A 19,682-nucleotide genomic window follows, 5' to 3' on the forward strand; every position below is an offset into this window, starting at 1 on the left:
TCGGTAGTCTGGACGTTTACATTTTTTTTCTCCCTCAGGTGTCGACAACGCACTTTCCTCTGTGCAGTCTTTCATTTCATTCCTTATACGCTGTATTGTTCTTGTGGATAGATTAGAGTACTTTTCTACCTTTGCTATAGGTTTCGTAAGAGGAATGCAAAGGTACTGTTGTTCTTTTTCTTCATCACAGAATTATTTTGCACTTCTAATAATATTCCTTTCTTCGCTATAGATAACATAAATTCTATTAACCGTATTATTATCAACACTATTAACACGAAAAGCAAAGGATAACTAAAGCAATACATGATTTGTGGTATACTGAAAACAATTGTCTTGTTGAAACTAATAAAACACTACAGTAAAAACCCCACTATTATTTTCACAAAGTCGCAAAGACTCATAGACACGTGCAGTAGATGTTTGTGAAACAGGAATATTGCAGTGAACAGCGCGGTGCGCATGCGCGACTGTTTCCCCTCCGCCCCGTCTAAGTACTTCAGCCGCCTTCTCCTGGCGTGACAACAGTACTTGTCTTAGTAAATTTCAACATGTTATGTAAACCTTTGACTTGACTGATTGATGTAATCAAGAATCATATTTCTTGAAGACGTATACCAAGATATGCGCAAATTACCTACATAAGATACAGTGCCTACAACTTAAGATGTAACCCTGGCCACGGCAGGTGGGCGGGCGATAGACTGTTCTCTATAGCGGGAAAACAAAGCTGTATTGTGCGGTGGCAGCAGACAGGCGAATAGGCCGGTATTTCAAGCTGGAAAACCCAGCAGTGTTGTGGAACCCAGCATGCAATTGGTGTTAGTTTGTCTTCTGTAAGGTGTGAATGTGTTTGGTCAGTTTTATTTTCATTTAACGTGTTTCGTGAACTGTACTCTGTTTATATTTAAATTTATCATGGTGTTTACCACCATGTGACTTTTATCTTTGGAGTATGTTAAAACATACAGTGTATGTGAACAATCCTCATACATTAGAGGAACTTCAAGAAAATATTTGGGCCATGATCTCCAGCATTTCAAGGCAGGAATTGGATCGCATATTTCGACATCTTCTTCACCGGTGTGAGCATTGTATTGAAGCTGGTGGAGGTCATTTTGAACATCTTATGTCTTAAGGCAAGGAAATAAACACCATTAAATTAATTTTACAGAAGATAAACTAACACTAAGTACGGGTAGAAAGAATGCATGCTGGGCCACTTAGCAGTTCAATTACCGCACAGCGCCACTGGGTGTTACCACTGGCCAGTGTCTCGGTTGCATCGTAATTTGAAGGCGCTGTATTGTATACGAGATTTACGTGAAAAGATTCCTTTTACATTATATAATTTTACATGAAAATATATCGAAACAGTGACTTTCTGAGATGACTGTACTTGATGTATAAAATTTAAAATGTTATTTGATGATCATAGAGTCTCTTCCATGGAGAATACCCATTTCTTACATGAAAAATACCAGTTACCAGCCCAAGATACATTTGATTACAGATGGGACATTTTTGTCCCGGCAGTTGTATTCAGGTGTTCACGAAGACTGGCCTTCCTAGTGTTAATAATAGAGTGGTGAGACATTAAAACTAAACATTGGTTTTCCGTGAATAACTAAACAATTACATATGATATACAGTATTTCATAATTATTGTGTTCTGTGTGTTGCAGGAAGGAAATGTATTAGATCTGCAAGTGACTGGAATCAAGACAGAATGTGTGGATCACAGCTACGATGTAAAAACCGAGATGGCATTTGTTGAAACTCCTATGTCAATGGACTTTCTCGTCATGAAGAATGAAGTTGAGGTGAGTGCACTTTATGAAGTGTGTTGGTCACTACTTCATCTCTCTCTATTAATTATTGGCTGATGTGGCTGCTATATTCAGATGACCAGGGCATACGATTTTTCTCTCATGGTGTCCATTTCTTCATACTACATCATTCGTGAATCTTTTCCACTCCAATTTCATCATAGAAACTGCAATGCTGAATGTTCACCGCGTGTACATTTGATGAATTCATCTTCACTTATAATGTTTGCTGTGTCTGCTTTTAATTTAATTGACAGTCCAAGGGCCTGTTTCACAATGTTTACAATCTTTGTAAATTGTAAACTTTGTTTGTAAATTCTAAACTTCTGTTTCACAATCTTTGTTTGTAATGTTGAACTTTACAAAGGAAATCAAATCTTTACAAATTAAATTTTGCGCACTTTACAAGTATTCTCTTTCCCAATAAAGGGTAATTTTACAAACGTGTAAACTTTACTTGTAAAGTTAGCACATTTTCTACAATAGCTCTGAGATGTGTAAAGTTTGTTATTGCAACAAATTGTGAATAAATACGATAAAGGTATATTTATTAAATTAAATAACTGGACAATATTAACAATTAAACTAAAGCAGTTTTGATGTAATTAAGTAGTTCTAATGACTCAGACGAAGATATTGAATTTTAGCCTAATCAAACAAAGACGTATATGTAAAATTTTCCGGCCAAGAATTAATAACACGTTCGTATCATTGTATGAATTTAATGAAAGGTTTCAAATGAATCCCGTGCTATACTTCAGAATACCGTGTATGTATTTATATATGAAGACTCTATTTAATAAATACTTGCACTTAAAAAAGAAATTTCCTGCACCAAAAATAAATAATTAAATTATGCAATAACAACACTTCTTACACGGTATCCTGAAATCGTTTCGAGTTCTGTTTCGCTTGAATCTCTCCTACAAGATATGGGACATCACATCCAACATCCAAAAGAGAAAAATTGGTGCCCTAACCTCAAAGGGAGAACTGTATTGTTTTGCATTGGTTGTATACTAGCTGTCAGTTCCGTGCGTTGGCAGATAAGCACGGAATTTCTAAGATATCAATGTGCAAAAGTGCCCACAGGGTAGTTGATGTTGTTAAAAGAGTTAAATACGAGGCCGGTTTTTGATCACCAAAATATTATTTACTGTAGCACAGAATTTTTATGCTGCTGCTGGAATCACTAATGTTTGTGAGGTTATGGATGCAACATTAATAAATAGGCCTACTGATGGATCAACACAAAAAATGAACCTGATTTTGTGGTTAGACATTGTAATTATTTTATCAACTGCATGTTTGTACGTGGACCAAATCTATTATTTACTTATTTGACTAAATTTGGCGCTAACTTTGGTCATTTAAGTTATTCTAAATACTTTTAATTTTTTTAACAATACTTTATAATTTCTGTTGGTGAAATATGAATCAGCAAGCTTAGATTAATCTATTTTAGTACAAAATATAAATACATGTATCAATAGTGGTAAAAATACAGCAATTAACTCTGCTCCTTAGCAATTTTTGTAAACTGTCATTGGCGATATTGTATAATCAATAATGCTTATTTGTAAATTTCTTTAGCTGGTTTTGTAAAGTTCGTCAAACTGCACAAATTAGGCTAATAAGATAGCAGTGTGAAACACAGTTTACAAGCATTTGTGGTAATTTTAAAATGTATGACATCATACCTTTCCATCATATTTTTAAAATTACCGAATTTGTAATCTTTTACTTGTTACTTGTAAATTGTTAATTTGTAATTTTTTAGGATTGTGAAACGTGCCCCAGTATGGAATGGGGGTCGCTCTCAGTTAATCCAATAGTAGTTGCTTAAACTTGTGGTTTCCACCTGGTTTAGGAAATACACTTAATTGTTTCATTTTTTTTTTAACTGCTTTATTAGTCAGACCCCACATATTTGATGTTTATTTCTTGGGACCAGTTGTTGTAACTATGTTTTAAAATCACAAAACACAAACACTACTTCATAGTTCCTTTTCTATCCTCCTGAGTTCTGCAGCTAGCATCCTCACACTGTTACTTGGGCACAGTGTATTAATCATGTCTTCGCGTCCAACACCTTCAATAAACCAACGCAGAGTATTTTAACCAATAAATTCGTTCTAGACAAGGCTTTTCATACACATTATTTCACTACTGATTCTGAGTCTGTATATGTGCATTCGTTGATATGAGGATTTGATAATAGTGTGCAAAAAATATTAAAAATAGCACTGGGTAACAACGAAAATGTTTCTCTCGATATTTTAATTGTTTCTGGTTCAGTTTTTTGCGCTGATTTCAAATCTGTAATTACTTTTTCTGAAATAATAACGGTTCCAGAAATATAACGATATTCTTAATTATGTGTGTTCTATGTGAAAGCATGACTTCTAAAGGTGATTGCAGGAATTCACCGGACTCTTTCTGTTACGTTTATGGATTTTACATCAGTACAAATCAGAAGAAGCATAAAATAAGACCTGGCACCAAATATTATACAGCTCACAATGTTTACTTTGAAGTACCAATATGAGACCAAGACAATTCATGGGCACCACATGTGTGCTGTGGTTCCTGTAATACAACTTTGGAAGGATGGCTACGAGGATTTCTGAAATGTATGCCTTTCGTTGTCTCCAGAGTTTGGAGGGAACCAACCAACCACCATGACAATTGCTACTTTTGCATGGTCGATATGTCATCTTTGAAAAATTTAAAACAACGAGGGAGATTGCAGTATCTTGATATCACATCTTCTATTGCTCCTATCCCGCATGGTCAAGGTTTACCAGTTCTTGAACCATCAGCTGTTGACTCAAACGAATTTGTATCGCCATATACCCATCCCTGAAAGTGACTCAGACTACAGTGACAGTGATCGTTCCAGCCAAATATGCAGAATACGATTCCATTGTCATTATTATTTACTCCTACAATGAACCTAATGTGTATGCAATTCTTATTTAAAACAGGACGTTTGTCACAAAATGCCATATTATTTTGTCTTCCTATTTTTAAAATTTGTTTCATTTTTCACCCACTGGATTAAGTAGGCTTTAAAGTCAATCTATAAACTGTCGTGCATTTTACTAATATTGCCTTATAGCTTCATTTTACATAATCTTTTGCAGGAGGAGGCGGTCAAACTGGAACTAATAGCAGAAGAGGATGAAGCCTTTACTGAGGGGTGAGTGAAGTGTGTGAGCCTTTATTTTGTTGTTTGCTTCACTACCTTACTAAAATAATAATGACGATAAAATAAACATTTGCAATTAGTTTCAACATGATTGTTGTTCAAATGAAAGACTCATTATTCTGAATTGCTATGTCTACCTCTAAAAATGTCTCTTTATGTGTTTGTCTATCTGTATGTCTGTCTGTGTCTCTGCATCTCTCTTCATCTGTTCCTTTGTCTTTTTCTTTCTATCCATATATTCGTTTATCTGTCTTTGTGTGTGTTTTCTGTCTATATCGCGTATCCATCCATACATACGTTTCATTGATCCACACATCCGTCGATCTGAATATGCAAGTCCATGTATGAAAGTAATTTTGGAGGACATTAACTTCCTTGTAAGTGATGTGTTCTCATTTTCCCATTTGTAGTTTCCAAACCTTAGAAGTGAAAGACAATAATGTAATCCCTACATATCTTTACTTGAAGGTTTCATTATTTGTACATCGTTATATAATGATTCAATGGCTTGAACAGGTGGAACTTGTTAATTGTTTCTCATGTATTGTCATACCGGACAATGAAGAAGAAACCTCCACACCTGTGGAGTAACGGTCAGCGCGTCTGGCCGCAAAACCAGGTGGCCCGGGTTCGAATCCCGGTCGGGGCAAGTTACCTGGTTGAGGTTTTTCCCGGGGTTTTCCCTCAACCCAATACGAGCAAATGTTGGGTAACTTTCGGTGCTGGACCCCAGATACATTTCACCGGCATTATCACCTTCATTTCATTCAGACGCTAAATAACCTAACATGTTGATACAGCGTCGTAAAATAACCCAATTAAAAAAAAAAGAAGAAACTATCATGGAGAAATCCACACAATAAAGACAGATGCGAAGATTATTAATTCGAAAGATATGTTCACTAAAATAACAATTCTGTCAGATTGCAAAGCTGGTATTCAAGATGTGTCCTGATCCATACCTTAAGCAAAAGTAATGCCATAAAATGACTCATATCTGTAGTACGGGTCAGCTTACTTAATACCATAAGGGTGAAACTCGCAACACTGAATTTGTACTGAAGTATTAACTGTGGGTACTTTTTGAAAAGCTCTTAATGAGCACTATTCAAAAATAAAAATATATATTGGGTGTTCCATTTAAAATAACAGAGTTGGAGTTACTTCCGGTTAAACCGGAAGTAGAAATACTCGGTAATACCATTATTGAGTTCTTAGTATATGGTTATCCTCACATACCTAGTTTCATATCACTGAAAAGTATGCTTCAAAAGTTATTTAGGTGGTGCATTAATTATTTTAATATTCGATACACTTTTCTGTTTCCTTGATTTAGCAACACTCAATTTGTACAGAAGTATCAAGTGTGGGTAATTTTTGAAACGATCTTAATGAGTACCATTCAAAAATAAAATAATATATTGGGTGTTCCATTTAAAATAAGAGAGTTGGAGTTACTTCCGGTTAAACCGGAAGTAGAAAATCCCGGTAATACCATTATTGAGTTCTTAGTATATGGTTATCCTCACATACCAAGTTTCATGTCACTGAACCGTATGCTTCAAAAGTTATTCAGGTGGTGCGGAACTTTTAGCTAACCCTGTATAATTATTATGTTTGTTTGATTATTCTATTTTAAAATGTATCATGTATTTTGTTAGAGTCATGGACTTAATTAATAAACTCTTTTTTTTTATTTATTCGTTTATTTATGGGTAGCTGATCCAGTTTTGTTCATTATGAGATTAAATTACGTTAGAGGTATCGGTCCAATTATGAAGATTATTAATTGGCATTCAAATCTGACAGCTAGTTCTAGAGTCAGCAGTAGCTGTTATACAGTCTTAGCATGAAAATTGGTTATACAAGCTTCCAAGGAGCAATGACGATGGAAAGGCATATATGTAATTCCCATTTATTTATTAATACATCCCTCTGATGACCATATAGGTGTGGATAACAATTTAAAAAATATGCATATAGGAAATAGAGAGAAAAATCAATACAATATGTAGCAGTCATAGTACAATATGCAATTTAGGAAGTTTAAAAATTAAACATTATATAAATGGTTACGTAAAATGCCTATGGATTTCTTTAAGATATTTAAACAAATATTTTTAATATCTTGGGATGTCATATCATATTGTTTTAAGAAAATCGCGGAAAATGATAGGATGTAGATGATTAATGATTACAAAAAAGCATTTTCAAGTATAAGTAGTCCTGAATTTTACTAAAATATTAAAATCTAACTAGAAATTATAATGCTGTGTTTTTTTTTTTTTTTTTTTTTTTTTTTTTTACCATTTTAAAAGTTTTACTGTGGTTATTATTTGTTTCAATTTCATCTCCCTCGCCAATATTTGGGAGCATTTACAGGAGTGAACAGCTTTTACACAAATGAATCCCAAGAAAACTAGGTGAAGGCCACGTGTAACGCATTCTCATGTAGAGTCCATTATGAGGATAGTTTTCAGCAAGACTGGCATTAGAAGAATTATTTCTAGGAAACATCACAAATATTTAGGAAATTGAAAAATTCGTTAATATATGAAAAAAAAAATGTGGGAGGATATAGCTTTTTGCGCATTTATTCATGAATGAGTAGTGTCATTCACAATATAGTAATATTTCAAATTGTTTGTGTTATAATGTGAAATAATTGTTATAAAGAATTATTGTCAAGTATATCTCCAAAGAAATATTATTTAACATGATTGCCGAAACGTAAATTTACAAAATGAATGATCCTAGTAGGGCTATGTATAACCTAGTATTAACTTCTGGTAAATTTATATTATTGTAGTAACTTATTCTCTGTAGAACATACACTCCTTACTAATGATTTTTCCTACATGCCGCGATGCTCACTCAAACCACAGTGCTTGCAAAGTGCAATATGATAGTCAGCATTTCGTGACCTTGCACGTGTCCTTGACATGCCTGGTTTACATTAACAAGACTGTGAACCAGTAATGTGTCCTAATGTTATCTGTACTTCAGCCATGAAACAATACAACTTGCCTGCCGAGTTGTGACACCTGCTCTTGTTACAGGCATGAGGGATCCAAAAATTGCATATACAAATGTGTATGTCATGTGGCCTCTCAGAACTGTCTCGTCACAACTACAGACCTGTGCAGTTTCGTTTGATTTCTAAACGCAATTTCGGAATTACATGTTATTTCTGTTAGAAACGAATGCTAAACTTTGAGTAAACCACATTGAACAATTTTGATATGAGCTGGGATTAATATTGGAATTTCGCTTAAAGAGAAAATATATATCATGTGCTTCGTTAATTACTTTTCATATCACAGAACCATATTCTAAACAAAAATAAAAAATAGAAACAAACTGAGATATAGTAGCTATTCCTTATAACTCAAATGCGTTGGAAGTAGACTACTGTTATGATATCGATGTAAAAATTGATAGAATTTTAACACTATTTATGTCCACTGCTGTGGAGCAACGATTAGCACGTCTGACCATGAAACTAGAGGGCCCAGGTTCAAGTTCTGGTTCGAATAATTATCCTGTGGTCTCTTCATGGGTTTTCCCTCAACCCATTAAGAGGAAATGCTGGATAATTTTCGTAGCGGAACAGTGAACTTATCTCGCTAACATGATAACCTTCATGTCATTCAAACGCTCGATAACAATAACTGTTGTTAAAACGTCATTAAATAACCAACTAAAAATACTATTTATGACAATTAACGTCAGAACATTGTATACATTCAAATATTTTTCGGCATTAATTACTAATTACTTTATATATATATATATATATATATATATATATATATATATATGTTGGATTTAGTTTTATTTTTGGTGATTTATTCTCCTTTAGTTTTTATTGTCCACACCTGTGGAATAACGGTCAGCCCGTCTGGCTGCGAAAGCAGGTGACCCGGGTTCGAATCCCAGTTGGGGCAAGTTACCTGGTTGAGGTTTTTTTCCGGGGTTTTCCCTCAATCCAATACGAGCAAATGCTGGGTAACTTTCGATGCTGGACCCCGGACTCATTTCACTGGCATTATCACTTCATATCATTCAGACGCTAGATAACCTAGATGTTGATACAGCGTCGTAAAATAACCCAATAAAAAGATAGTCTTTATTGCACAAACTGAACTCATTTTCTTCACAGGATTGGAGTACCAGCTTCCTGCGACAGTATTACAGAGGATGAGTGCGTGGAGACAGGTGAGAAGACATTCAAAAGTGATGTTTGTGGAAAGTGGTTTTTCGACTCGACAAAGCTCAAAAACCATGCTTTTTTACACAAACACAAGAGATCGTTCTCTTGTGATGTTTGTGGAAAGAATTGTTTACAGTTGGATCATCTCAAAAGACACGCACGGTTGCACACAGTGCAGAAGAAATTCAGTTGTGATTTATGTGGAAAGAAATTTTCCAAATCGTATGAGCTGAAAAATCATGTACGTGTTCATACCGGCGAGAAGCCATTCGTTTGTGATATATGTGGAAAAAAATTTTCGGAATTGAGCAATCTAAAAAAGCATGAACTCGTACACACAGGCCAGAAGGCATTCAGTTGTGATATATGTGGAAAGAAATTTTCGTTATCTGGAAATTTAAGAAGACATGCACTCGTACACATAAGGAGGAAGACATTCAGTTGTGATATATGTGGAAAGAAATTTTCGGATTTTCATATTTTAAAAAAGCATGCACTCGTACACTCGGGGGATAAGGTATTCAGTTGTAATATATGTGGAAAGGAATTTCCCGTATCTGGTAGTCTTAAAAAACATGAATTGGTACACACAAAGGAGAAGGCTTTCAATTGTGATGTATGTGGAAAGAAATTTTCGGATCCTGGTAATCTAAAAAAGCATGCACTTACACATACAAGGCAGAAGGCATTCAGTTGTGATATATGTGGAAGGAAATTTTCCGAATCTCGTATTCTAAAAAAGCATGCAATTGTACACACTGGTGAGAAGACATTCAGGTGTGATATATGTGGAAAGAAATTCTCGCAATCTGGTAGTCTAAAAAGGCATGCACTCGTACACACAGGGGAGAAGGCATTCAGTTGTGATATATGTGGAAAGAAATTTTCGGAATCTAGTACTCTAAAAAAGCATGCTCTTGTACACACAGGAGAAAAAGCTTTCAGTTGTGACATATGTGGAAAGAAATTTTCAGTCTCTGGTAATCTAAAAAGGCATGCACTCGTACACACAGGGGAGAAGGCATTCAGTTGTAATATATGTGGAAAGAAATTTTCAGATTCTGGTAATCTAAAAAAGCATTCACTCGTACACACAGGGGAGAAGGCATTCAGTTGTGATATTTGTGGAAAGAAATTTTCGGAATCTAGTAATCTAAAAAAGCACATACTTCTACATACAAAGGAGAAGACATCTTTGTGATGTATGTGGAAATAAATTTTCTAAATCTGGTAGTCTAGAAGAACATGCATTTTTACATATAGTATGTGAGAAGTTCAGTGGCGATGATATTGGGATGTGTTTCCCGTTTTCGCTAGATCTGAAAAAGTGTGTAAAAACATATGCGGATGAGAATCAGTAAGACTGTTATGATTGTGGTAAATGTTTCTACTTTCTGCGAGATCTGAAAGACATGTAGAGACACTCACACATGCCACAACCCATTCAAGTGCGATTTTTGTGCGAACCTATGTGTATTCCAGTCCCCTCAGAAGCGATGCACTCTTAAGCCTGGCACAGTCATGCTTTTCAATCAATTTGCTTGTACAATCTTAAGTTGTAATGCAAGATGGAACCCGATTGAGATCTCAGACATTCAGGTCATGGGATCGTCTTACTGTGATTTATAAAAAATAAACATTGCTAATGTACAGAAATTATTGCTGCTGCATTGCTTTGTCTTATGATAAAAGGAAGCAAAAATTAAACAACATTTTTAAACAGTCGTTGTTGAAAGAAACGATGTTAGGTACATTGAAATGGTGACTCCATATATTGAAAGGTAAAACATTGGAATGAGTACGGTAATAACACCTTATACGTACCGTATCTTTGTGCTATAGTACGTTTTTTAAAAATGAAATAAGTTACAAGACTTAAAATCTTGTGTTATATCCGCTTAAACTTTGGGCAGACACTTGTGCTGCTATTTACGAAGGATTAAGAAGAGAAATATCTCTGATTGAGGTTCTGACTGATATTATCGTGCAGTATATTTCATTTGCCGATATGTGTCAGAGGAAGAACAATTGTTTGTATACTTCTGAAGTCTGATTAGTGAAATATGTTACTAGTCAGTTATGTACGCAATGGAGGGGGGGAAAGTACTGGGCATTGTGCTTATGGAAAAAAAAATATAAAAATAAAAGAGAACCATTTTTCGCGTGCGTGTATGATAAGAAGTGTTTAAAAGTAATGAAGTAAGGATGTGTTAACAACAGTAGTGAAAATAGTGGAGAATTTGTACTAGAAACTGCAAAGTTTATCCAAATACCAAGTATCTCATGTGCTGTATAAATGGTGTTTGAGAAGTCTGGTACAACAAGAGTGTAAAAGTTTAAGACATACATACTATGATACTGAAGTTTTTAATATTAGACAATTTTATGAGAAATCCTAACTGCTCTGAAGATATTTCGAAGTGAAAATACAGTCCAAACAAACATTTTAAACACATTAATTTAACTTCTAAAGTCATTCCTCAAAATAAATAAATATATAAATAAACTATTTCAACAGTCAAATATCATTATATCAGTGCGTCTTTTGAGCAGTACAGTCATTTGGGGTAACTTTGTACTAGTCAGGGTAACTCTGTACAAGTTTCCAGCATTACCACAGTCTAGTATATACAGTCACGATGCTTGAGTTGTGAGGGTGCTAGAAACAATAGACTGTGCCGGTACTATTTCGCATTGCCTGTAATGAGGCGATATTAGCGATCCTAGTGGTTACCAACTATGTATGGATGCATATTTACTACATACTGACCTTCGTGACTGTATATACTAGACTGTGGTATTACTAGAATATTTAATTTCACGTATCCATAATGTATGATCTCTATGCTTTCCTTTCTGTCTATTATGTCCGATCCCTGAAGAATATTAATTAAGAATCTACGTGATTAAATATTGTATTCTGTTTATAGTAGCTAGTTTATGAACGGTGTTCAACTTTGAATTGTAAATAGCTATATAAATTTATTTTAGCGTTACTTATTACTGTAAATGTTAATGCTTATTCTCTTTTCTTTAAAATAGAGTAATAACCTCGTGACATAGTTACATAAACCTATGTCTTATGAATTATAAAATTGTTGTTTTGGTTCGACTTACGTAGGGTTACTTTGTGCTGCTACAAAGTTTGCATGATAACATTGATTATATTATACTAAGCATTTAAATTTTATTATAAATTAATATAATGGATTTATTTTTTTAATAACATGAGACAATATTACATAAAGTAAATTATAAAATGCAACTACGGTACTAGATCTACTACAGATACACTTTAATTTTATATTAGTGGCATAGCATAGGCCTACACTTTCGCAATGGGTAACGCCAAGATATTCTGATGCTGGGGAAGAAAGCTCAGTTGTAAATTTACTGATCACGAAGTGGAAATTCATTTATATTTAAAATGAAGATGCATTTTGTATATAATTCACTCTGAACAAGATTTTTTTCAAAACAGAAATTAATTATATATAAAGTAATATTTTTTGGATAATATGCATAATGCACATACCTTAAGCGATCTTGTATGGGTGAATATCCTGAAAAGGGTAAATGTATGTCCCGGCTGATTTAAGGAGTTTCTTGAAAATGTTAACTGATTACTTTTACATTTAATTAACTAACTCTCACGTGTTTTATTTATAAACAAAGGATTGAAGGATTAATTTTAAAATTTATACTAACAAAATTAATCCAAATCCTGAAATGTAACTATGGTCCCTATGTCCCCAACTACATTTTACTCTATATGACTAAGTTTTGCTCGGAATATTTCGATTTGATTTTATTTTCCCGGCCAAGATTATAAAAGTATATACTTAAAATACTTATGAAAAACAGGAATTGTAGGTTGTTTAATTCTAAAAGGACACAACTTTAACGTAAAGTTTGTCCCCAAAAATTTCGTAACGCTGGTCCCTCGAAATAAAAGAGCTACACAAAAGACAATTTTGCTTCGTGTGGTAAATTTTAACCGTTGGTAGTGGTGAAAGGTCAACATGGTGCCAATTGGTAAGTTTTTTGTTCATTGTCGTAACTTAAATGATTGAAAAATACAAAAATCATCACTAATGACTGAATGTTACGTTTTCTATTGGAAGCACCGCTTGGCATTAAATATAATTTGTATATACAAAACTTTCGTAGTATATCCACACATTGCAATATTTGTCAACTAGAAAATCTAACCTCCATTATATTTTTAACGATTTATTTTGCCAGTACTAGCGCGGAAATTTTAATAATTTGTAACAACGGTCCCTGTAACGTCAGTCCCTTCATTTCGGGACTGTTGTTTCTTCTTTTGGGACCGGCGTTTCATTTACCGTACAATTGTTGAATACTGGTATATAAATTATATTAGAATGTTATTTCATGTGATTGTTTATAGGAAAGAAAAAAAAGTCTGATGATGGAAGGAGAAAATATGAAAGGGAGAAGAAACGTAGGCAGAGGGTAAATATGACTGAAGAGCAATTGCACAAAAAGAGGAAGTGTGACAAAGAATATAATAAAAAAGGAAGAAAATAGCAGATATGACTGATCGTGAAAAAAGAAATGCTCGAAGACATGTGAAATCTAGAGTACAGAAGTTCAGAAGAAATCTTAAACAACAGGCTGTAATGGAAAGATATTTAAAAAGTAATACCCTTGATAGTGTAGATTCCGACAGTTCACATATTCAGAATATACAACCTGAATTATCAAGGCAAAGAAATATGGGCAGAAAGATAAAGGCACTAGCCAGAACCAAAGCAGATAGAAAGGTAAAAGATTTGGAAACCAAACTAAAAGAGGCCCACAAAAAAATTGAAAAGCTGAAAAAGCGATTATCTCTTCGGAAAAAGCAGTAGTTGACAACACCAGAAAAAATTTGGAAGATGAAAAATATAACAATAGTAGGAAAGAGTTGCCAAAATCAGTTAAAAGAAAACTAATTTACAATGAAATCCTGGTTCGCCATCTGAAGACTGCAAAAGTTGATACCAAAGAGCGAAGAAAGTTTACTAGTATTGTAACTCCTCCCAAACTAAAGAAATAAGGTTTCATCATGATGCACTCACGCATTGCATCATACAAAATTTACAGAAAAATTGTAAATAATGCTATACACAAGAAAAAACGTTACCAACTACCAATAAATATCAGAGAGCTCGTGCAAAAGTTCCTCAAAGAAGACAGTAATAGTCGTCTCTGTGCGGGAAAGAAACAAAAACAGAAAATAAAATAAAAAGGCAGAAACGATACCTCCTGGACACTATGAAGAACTTGCACAAAAAATTTGTGATAGAGTATCACTGCAATTTGTCATATGGGTCATTTTCTAAACTCTGACCTTTTTATATTGTAGACCCCAAGAGAGTAGATCGCAACACTTGTGCATGCATTTTGCATTCGAATTTAAAACTTGTTGTAGAAAGGCTATATTTTCTGAAGATTCTACAATGTGTAAATCTAGTTGATGTCAAGTTAGACACATGTGACCCTGAAAATATGGATTGTATATACAACACTTGCAAACAGTGCCTCAATAAATTAGTAATCGAGTTACAAGAAGAAAAACATGAGGATGTAGTAACATATCAAAAGTGGCTGAAAAAGAAAGAGACAAAGGAGATTAAAAAAGAAACTAAAGAATTGAGAACAGTCAGCAAGGAAACCTTATCAGTTTCATTAAAAGTGTTGTGTGAAGAGTTTCTTCTACTACTACCTCAATACAAGCGTCGTATTTTTATGATTTACATGCAACACAAAACTAACAGGTATCTGAAAGAGAACATAGAAGAATATGAGATACTCTTTCACATAGATTTTTTCCGAAAATTACGGAACAAAATGCAATGAAGAAGTTCAGTCTCTTCATTTTAGTGCTTCTCGAAAGCAAATTTCAGTTCACACTGGAATTTTGTATTTTCGGGAAAATAAAAAATTAAACAAACATGCTTTTGCCACTATCTCCGCCAACCTTGACCATGGGGCACATGCCATTATGGCTCATAAGGAGCCTATATTTATTTGGGCTCGCAGCAAAGTTTCTGGAAACATAGAATCTGTACATTCTCGGTCAGATGGACCAACATCATAATATCGAAACAAATTCAATTTGCAATACATGGCAGAAAAATTACCACAACGATTTCCTAAAATTCATCGCTGGTTTTGGAAATTTTCAATTGCAGTTCATGGGAAAGGACCAGCTGACTGTGTAGAGGCAGTTTTGAAGAGATCTGCAGATACTTTCATTGCACATGGTAATGATATTTCACCAGAAAAGCTTCTTTCTGTGGTACAGGCAGCAGCCAAAGGCATTTATGTGTCTGTTGTCCCAGCATCGTCTATAGAGAATTATAAAGAGGAACTAAATAGAATTTGTGGAAGAAACATATTGCAAAATACATTTGTTGGCACTACGCATAAACATCAAGTACTATGGTACAGAGGGAAGTTCGAGACAAGAGCCTTGTCTTCATACTCACGTATCCTTTTAATCATAAAACATTTTAACATTATTCTTTCTTTGCAGTGAACTATTTCTATAACTGCATGTAATTTGTTGTTGTTGTTAGCATAACTATTCATCTTATTGTCTTGTATTTTCCTTAACCTAATTTAAAGATCCATGGTGGTGGCGGTGGTGTTGCTGAAACAAAAGATGAGCTTTTCATTAACCTTCAAATTGGAGATTATGTAGTTGTGACGTATGATAACATACTCTATCCTGGTCAAGTTTAGAAGAAAGAAGGTGATTGCATCATAGTGAAGTGCATGGAAAAGTGTATGAAGACTGAACAATGGAAGTGGCCCAAGAAACCAAGAAACAAGATGAACTGCCATATGAAAATGAATGTGTTCTAATGAAAATTGTAGAACCAATAGCAAGTAAACATAGCTATTAGAGGGTTCCAGAGCTAGATAGTTACTATTAAAATTTTTGGTTCAGGCATTCTTTCTTTGCCATAGTTCTAGTTTTTAGAGTACTTTTTCATTAGTGAGTTTTAGTATAAAATAGTTATCGGAGGTTTATCTCATTTAGAGAGTAATAATTAGGTATGTTTATTTAATTTTTGTGTACAAATTTTCACGTCTTTATATATTATGTAACTACTGTCCCCATTTTGGCTTTTTTTTTTAATTAGAAAATCTCACACAATTTTATTAAGGTCAACTGACTGATACCAGAGCCTTCAATAATAGAAGCAAATGTAACCAGTGTGAGAAAAAATACACAATTTAAATCAAATATATTTTTTCCAATTTTGTTATTCATATTTGCCCACTTCAGAATACTCACCGCTATATCAATTCCAATCGCCTATTTTTCTGTCTGCAAAAACATCTATAACCTTCTTAAGAAACAATCCACACATGCAAGCTTACCAAAATGTCTCTTTTCAGAGAATTTAAACATGATAGGCGATCGTTCAAGAAGTTTCTCACGAATCATTTCATTACTTGCTCGCAGATGTGGAATAGACCAATCTGATGTAAAATATTTTAGCAGTTACTTGAAGCTTATATGCTTTGACTCGTCTACATAAACATTATGTAATTCATTTTGTAGCTGGTGACAGTTAAATAACTGATACTGCTTTACTAAATTATCCACTTTATCCTGGGTAGGGTGACCAGACATCCTCTTTTCTCCGGACATGTCCTCCTTTTGAGATCTTTGTCCTGGGTCCAGGAGGATTTTAAAAAAATCAACAAATGTCCTCCTTTTCGTAATTTGTATGTCTGATACTTTGAAATTATCTAATTTGACGCCTTTTTCAAGTAATTTTCCTGCAGGTGGCACCAGCATCGACAGAAAATACTGTCTGCCAACGATCATAACACTCTTTACACACAAAGTAATATTAAATTCACATTTTGTGCGATCTTTTTATGTTTTCTGATAATAATTATAGTTCCCTTGGCTTTCATTTGTAGTTAACTGTAAAATCATTTTATATTCTTGAGTTTTATCATAAGTGTACTGTAATAAAATAGATATTGACATAATTTTAAGTATAATATACGCCTAGGCCTAAATCTAAGTAGGGTAGATATTTTACGTCCATTTTAATAATTAAAGTTCCCTGGACTTTTATATGTAGCCAATTGTAAAAGCATTATTATTAAGTATCATCATAATTATTTTTGTAATATTAACATACTTTTAAATATGTTATGTCTAAATTTGTACTGTAAATATTTTCTAATTAAATAGATATTGACATGATTTATAGTATAATATAGGCTTTAGCCTAAGTCTAAGTACATATATTTTTTCCTCTTTTTTCGAACAATGTCCTCCATTTTTAAACTTTGTGTCCTCTTTTGTATCGATGTGAATCTGGTCACCCTCCTGGGTTAATGCTTTGCTATAGTCCTTAAATTTTGTTTTTTTACTTACTAACTCCGCAAAATTTAAATGAGGAATGTCTTCAGATTGAGTTTTCATTTGAACAGCCTGAGTATCTATCACTTCTAATGTCAGCCGTATCAGGTTATCCCTTATTGTAATGCTATACATCAAGATGCCATTGAATTTCATGCTATACTCGCCACACCTAGGTGTAAAGGTTTCTCTTCTCAAGTCTTCTGGTGGCAACATGTGACAGGTTGCGATATTTACTGCAGATGACTGCAGGACATTGAAGAGGGGGTAAATACAAATAGAACAAGCTTCGAGAAGAAAGAGCAAGAATACAAATATTTGGCTATCCTCCTTTGGTCCTATTGCGCTTTTTATCGAGACACTATCCCATAGTGAATTCTCATCAACAATTATTTCATAAAAATAACGTATAATTTTGATTAATATTTTATAATAATTATCATAACAGCCCTTGAATGAAAATTCTATCTCGTATTATTATTTTGTGGCAGCTTGAAATCTTTTTCAGTCTGCAAAGCTTACTTTCGAAGACTTGCTGAAAAAACTGTGAAAAGCAGTCAAGGCTCTAACAAATTAATGAATTGTTTAATAGATTTTGAACAATGCAAAAGTACAATGTTTAATTAGTGTGCATAGCAGTCTTACCAACTTTTGAACTCCCCTGTAATGACAGAGGTGCATCATACAGTATATTTGACATACCATTACCACTTTAATTTCTTCCATACCCCAATCACGAAGAAGTCCACTGCTATAGAGTAACAGTTAACATGTCTGACGTGAAACTAGCGGGTCCGGATTTAAATCCTGGTTTGGACAAGTTACCTGGTTGAGTTTTTGTCCCCGGGATTTTCACTCAACACATTACGAGGAAATGCTGGGGTAACTTTCGAAGCTCGACTCTGGATTCATTTCGATGGCATTATCACCTTCATCTCATTCAGATGCTACATAACCTTAGCACATGATGAAGCGTCGTAAAATACATATAATAATAATAATAATAATAATAATAATAATAATAATAATAATAATAATAATAATAAATGCCTTTTAAGAAATCTGGAGGTTCAGTGCCGCCATCACATAAACACGTCTTTGGTGCAAGATTAATCTAGTATCTATCATCATATCCCACCTCCCTCAAATGCATTTTAATATTATCCTCCCACCTACGTCTCGGCCTCCCCAAAGGTATTTTTTTCGTCCGGCCCAACTAATACTCTATATTCATTTCTGGATTCGCCCATATGTGCTACATGCCCTGCCCATCTCAAACGTCTGGATTTAATGTACCTAATTATGCCAAGTGAAGAATACAATGCGTGCAGTTCTGCGTTGTGTAACTTCCTCCATTCTCCTCTAACTTCATCCCTCTTAGCCCCCAATATTTTCCTAAGAACCTTATTTTCAAACACCCTTAATCTCTGTTCCTCTCTCAAAGTGAGGGTCTAAGGTTCATAACCATATGGAACAACCAGTAATATAACTTTTATAAATTCTAAAATTCAGATATTTTGACAGCAGAGTAGATGACAAAAGCTTCTCAACCGAATAATAACAGGCATTTTCCATATTTATTCTGCGTTTCATTTCCTCCCGAGAGTCATTTATATTTGTTACTGTTCCTCAAAGATATTTTAATTTTTCCACTTCTTCGAAGGATAAATTTAGAATTTTTATATTTCCATTTCGTACAATATTCTGGTCACGAGACATAATCATATACTTGGTCAATATTTGTATACAACTAACAAGGAACTAATCAGTCCAAACAATATGCCGATGTTCAGGTACTTCTTATCAAATTCTGAAGACGGACTGCAAATCGCAGCATATCAATTATATAACATAGCAAGCGAATATGACATGAAAATTTTCACCTCAAAGACAAAGGCAATGGCAATGTGTGTGGGGAAAACATCCAACATGTGTAAATTGAAATAAATGGGAAAATAAAAGAACAAGTTTCTGAATTTACATACTTAGGAGATTTATTTGCAGAACATAAAACGGATCTAGACA

At 34.1% G+C, this 19,682-nt stretch overlaps 2 protein-coding genes across 4 annotated transcripts in view; one reads left to right on the forward strand and one right to left on the reverse strand.

The window, feature by feature from the left end:
- Positions 1-17,500, forward strand: part of LOC138691471 (zinc finger protein 235-like) — a 31,286-nt gene extending 13,786 nt beyond the window's left edge. Inside the window, exons 3-6 of one of the 2 annotated variants that reach the window (XM_069813425.1) lie at positions 1,686-1,823; positions 4,976-5,031; positions 9,203-9,258; positions 15,893-17,500. In XM_069813425.1, coding sequence (XP_069669526.1) covers positions 1,686-1,823; positions 4,976-5,031; positions 9,203-9,258; positions 15,893-15,921 — 279 coding nt within the window. In that variant the 3' untranslated portion in view covers positions 15,922-17,500. Of the gene's footprint in view, positions 1-1,685; positions 1,824-4,975; positions 5,032-9,202; positions 12,555-15,892 lie in introns of those variants that run through there. The other variant, XM_069813423.1, reaches the window with a different exon arrangement.
- LOC138691475 (zinc finger protein 664-like) overlaps positions 1-19,682 on the reverse strand; it is a 67,490-nt gene that overhangs the window by 44,521 nt on the left and 3,287 nt on the right. The gene's annotated exons all lie outside the window — the stretch shown is intronic.

Source organism: Periplaneta americana, chromosome 16, assembly GCF_040183065.1.
Source record: "Periplaneta americana isolate PAMFEO1 chromosome 16, P.americana_PAMFEO1_priV1, whole genome shotgun sequence".
Taxonomy (NCBI): Eukaryota; Metazoa; Arthropoda; class Insecta; order Blattodea; family Blattidae; genus Periplaneta; species Periplaneta americana.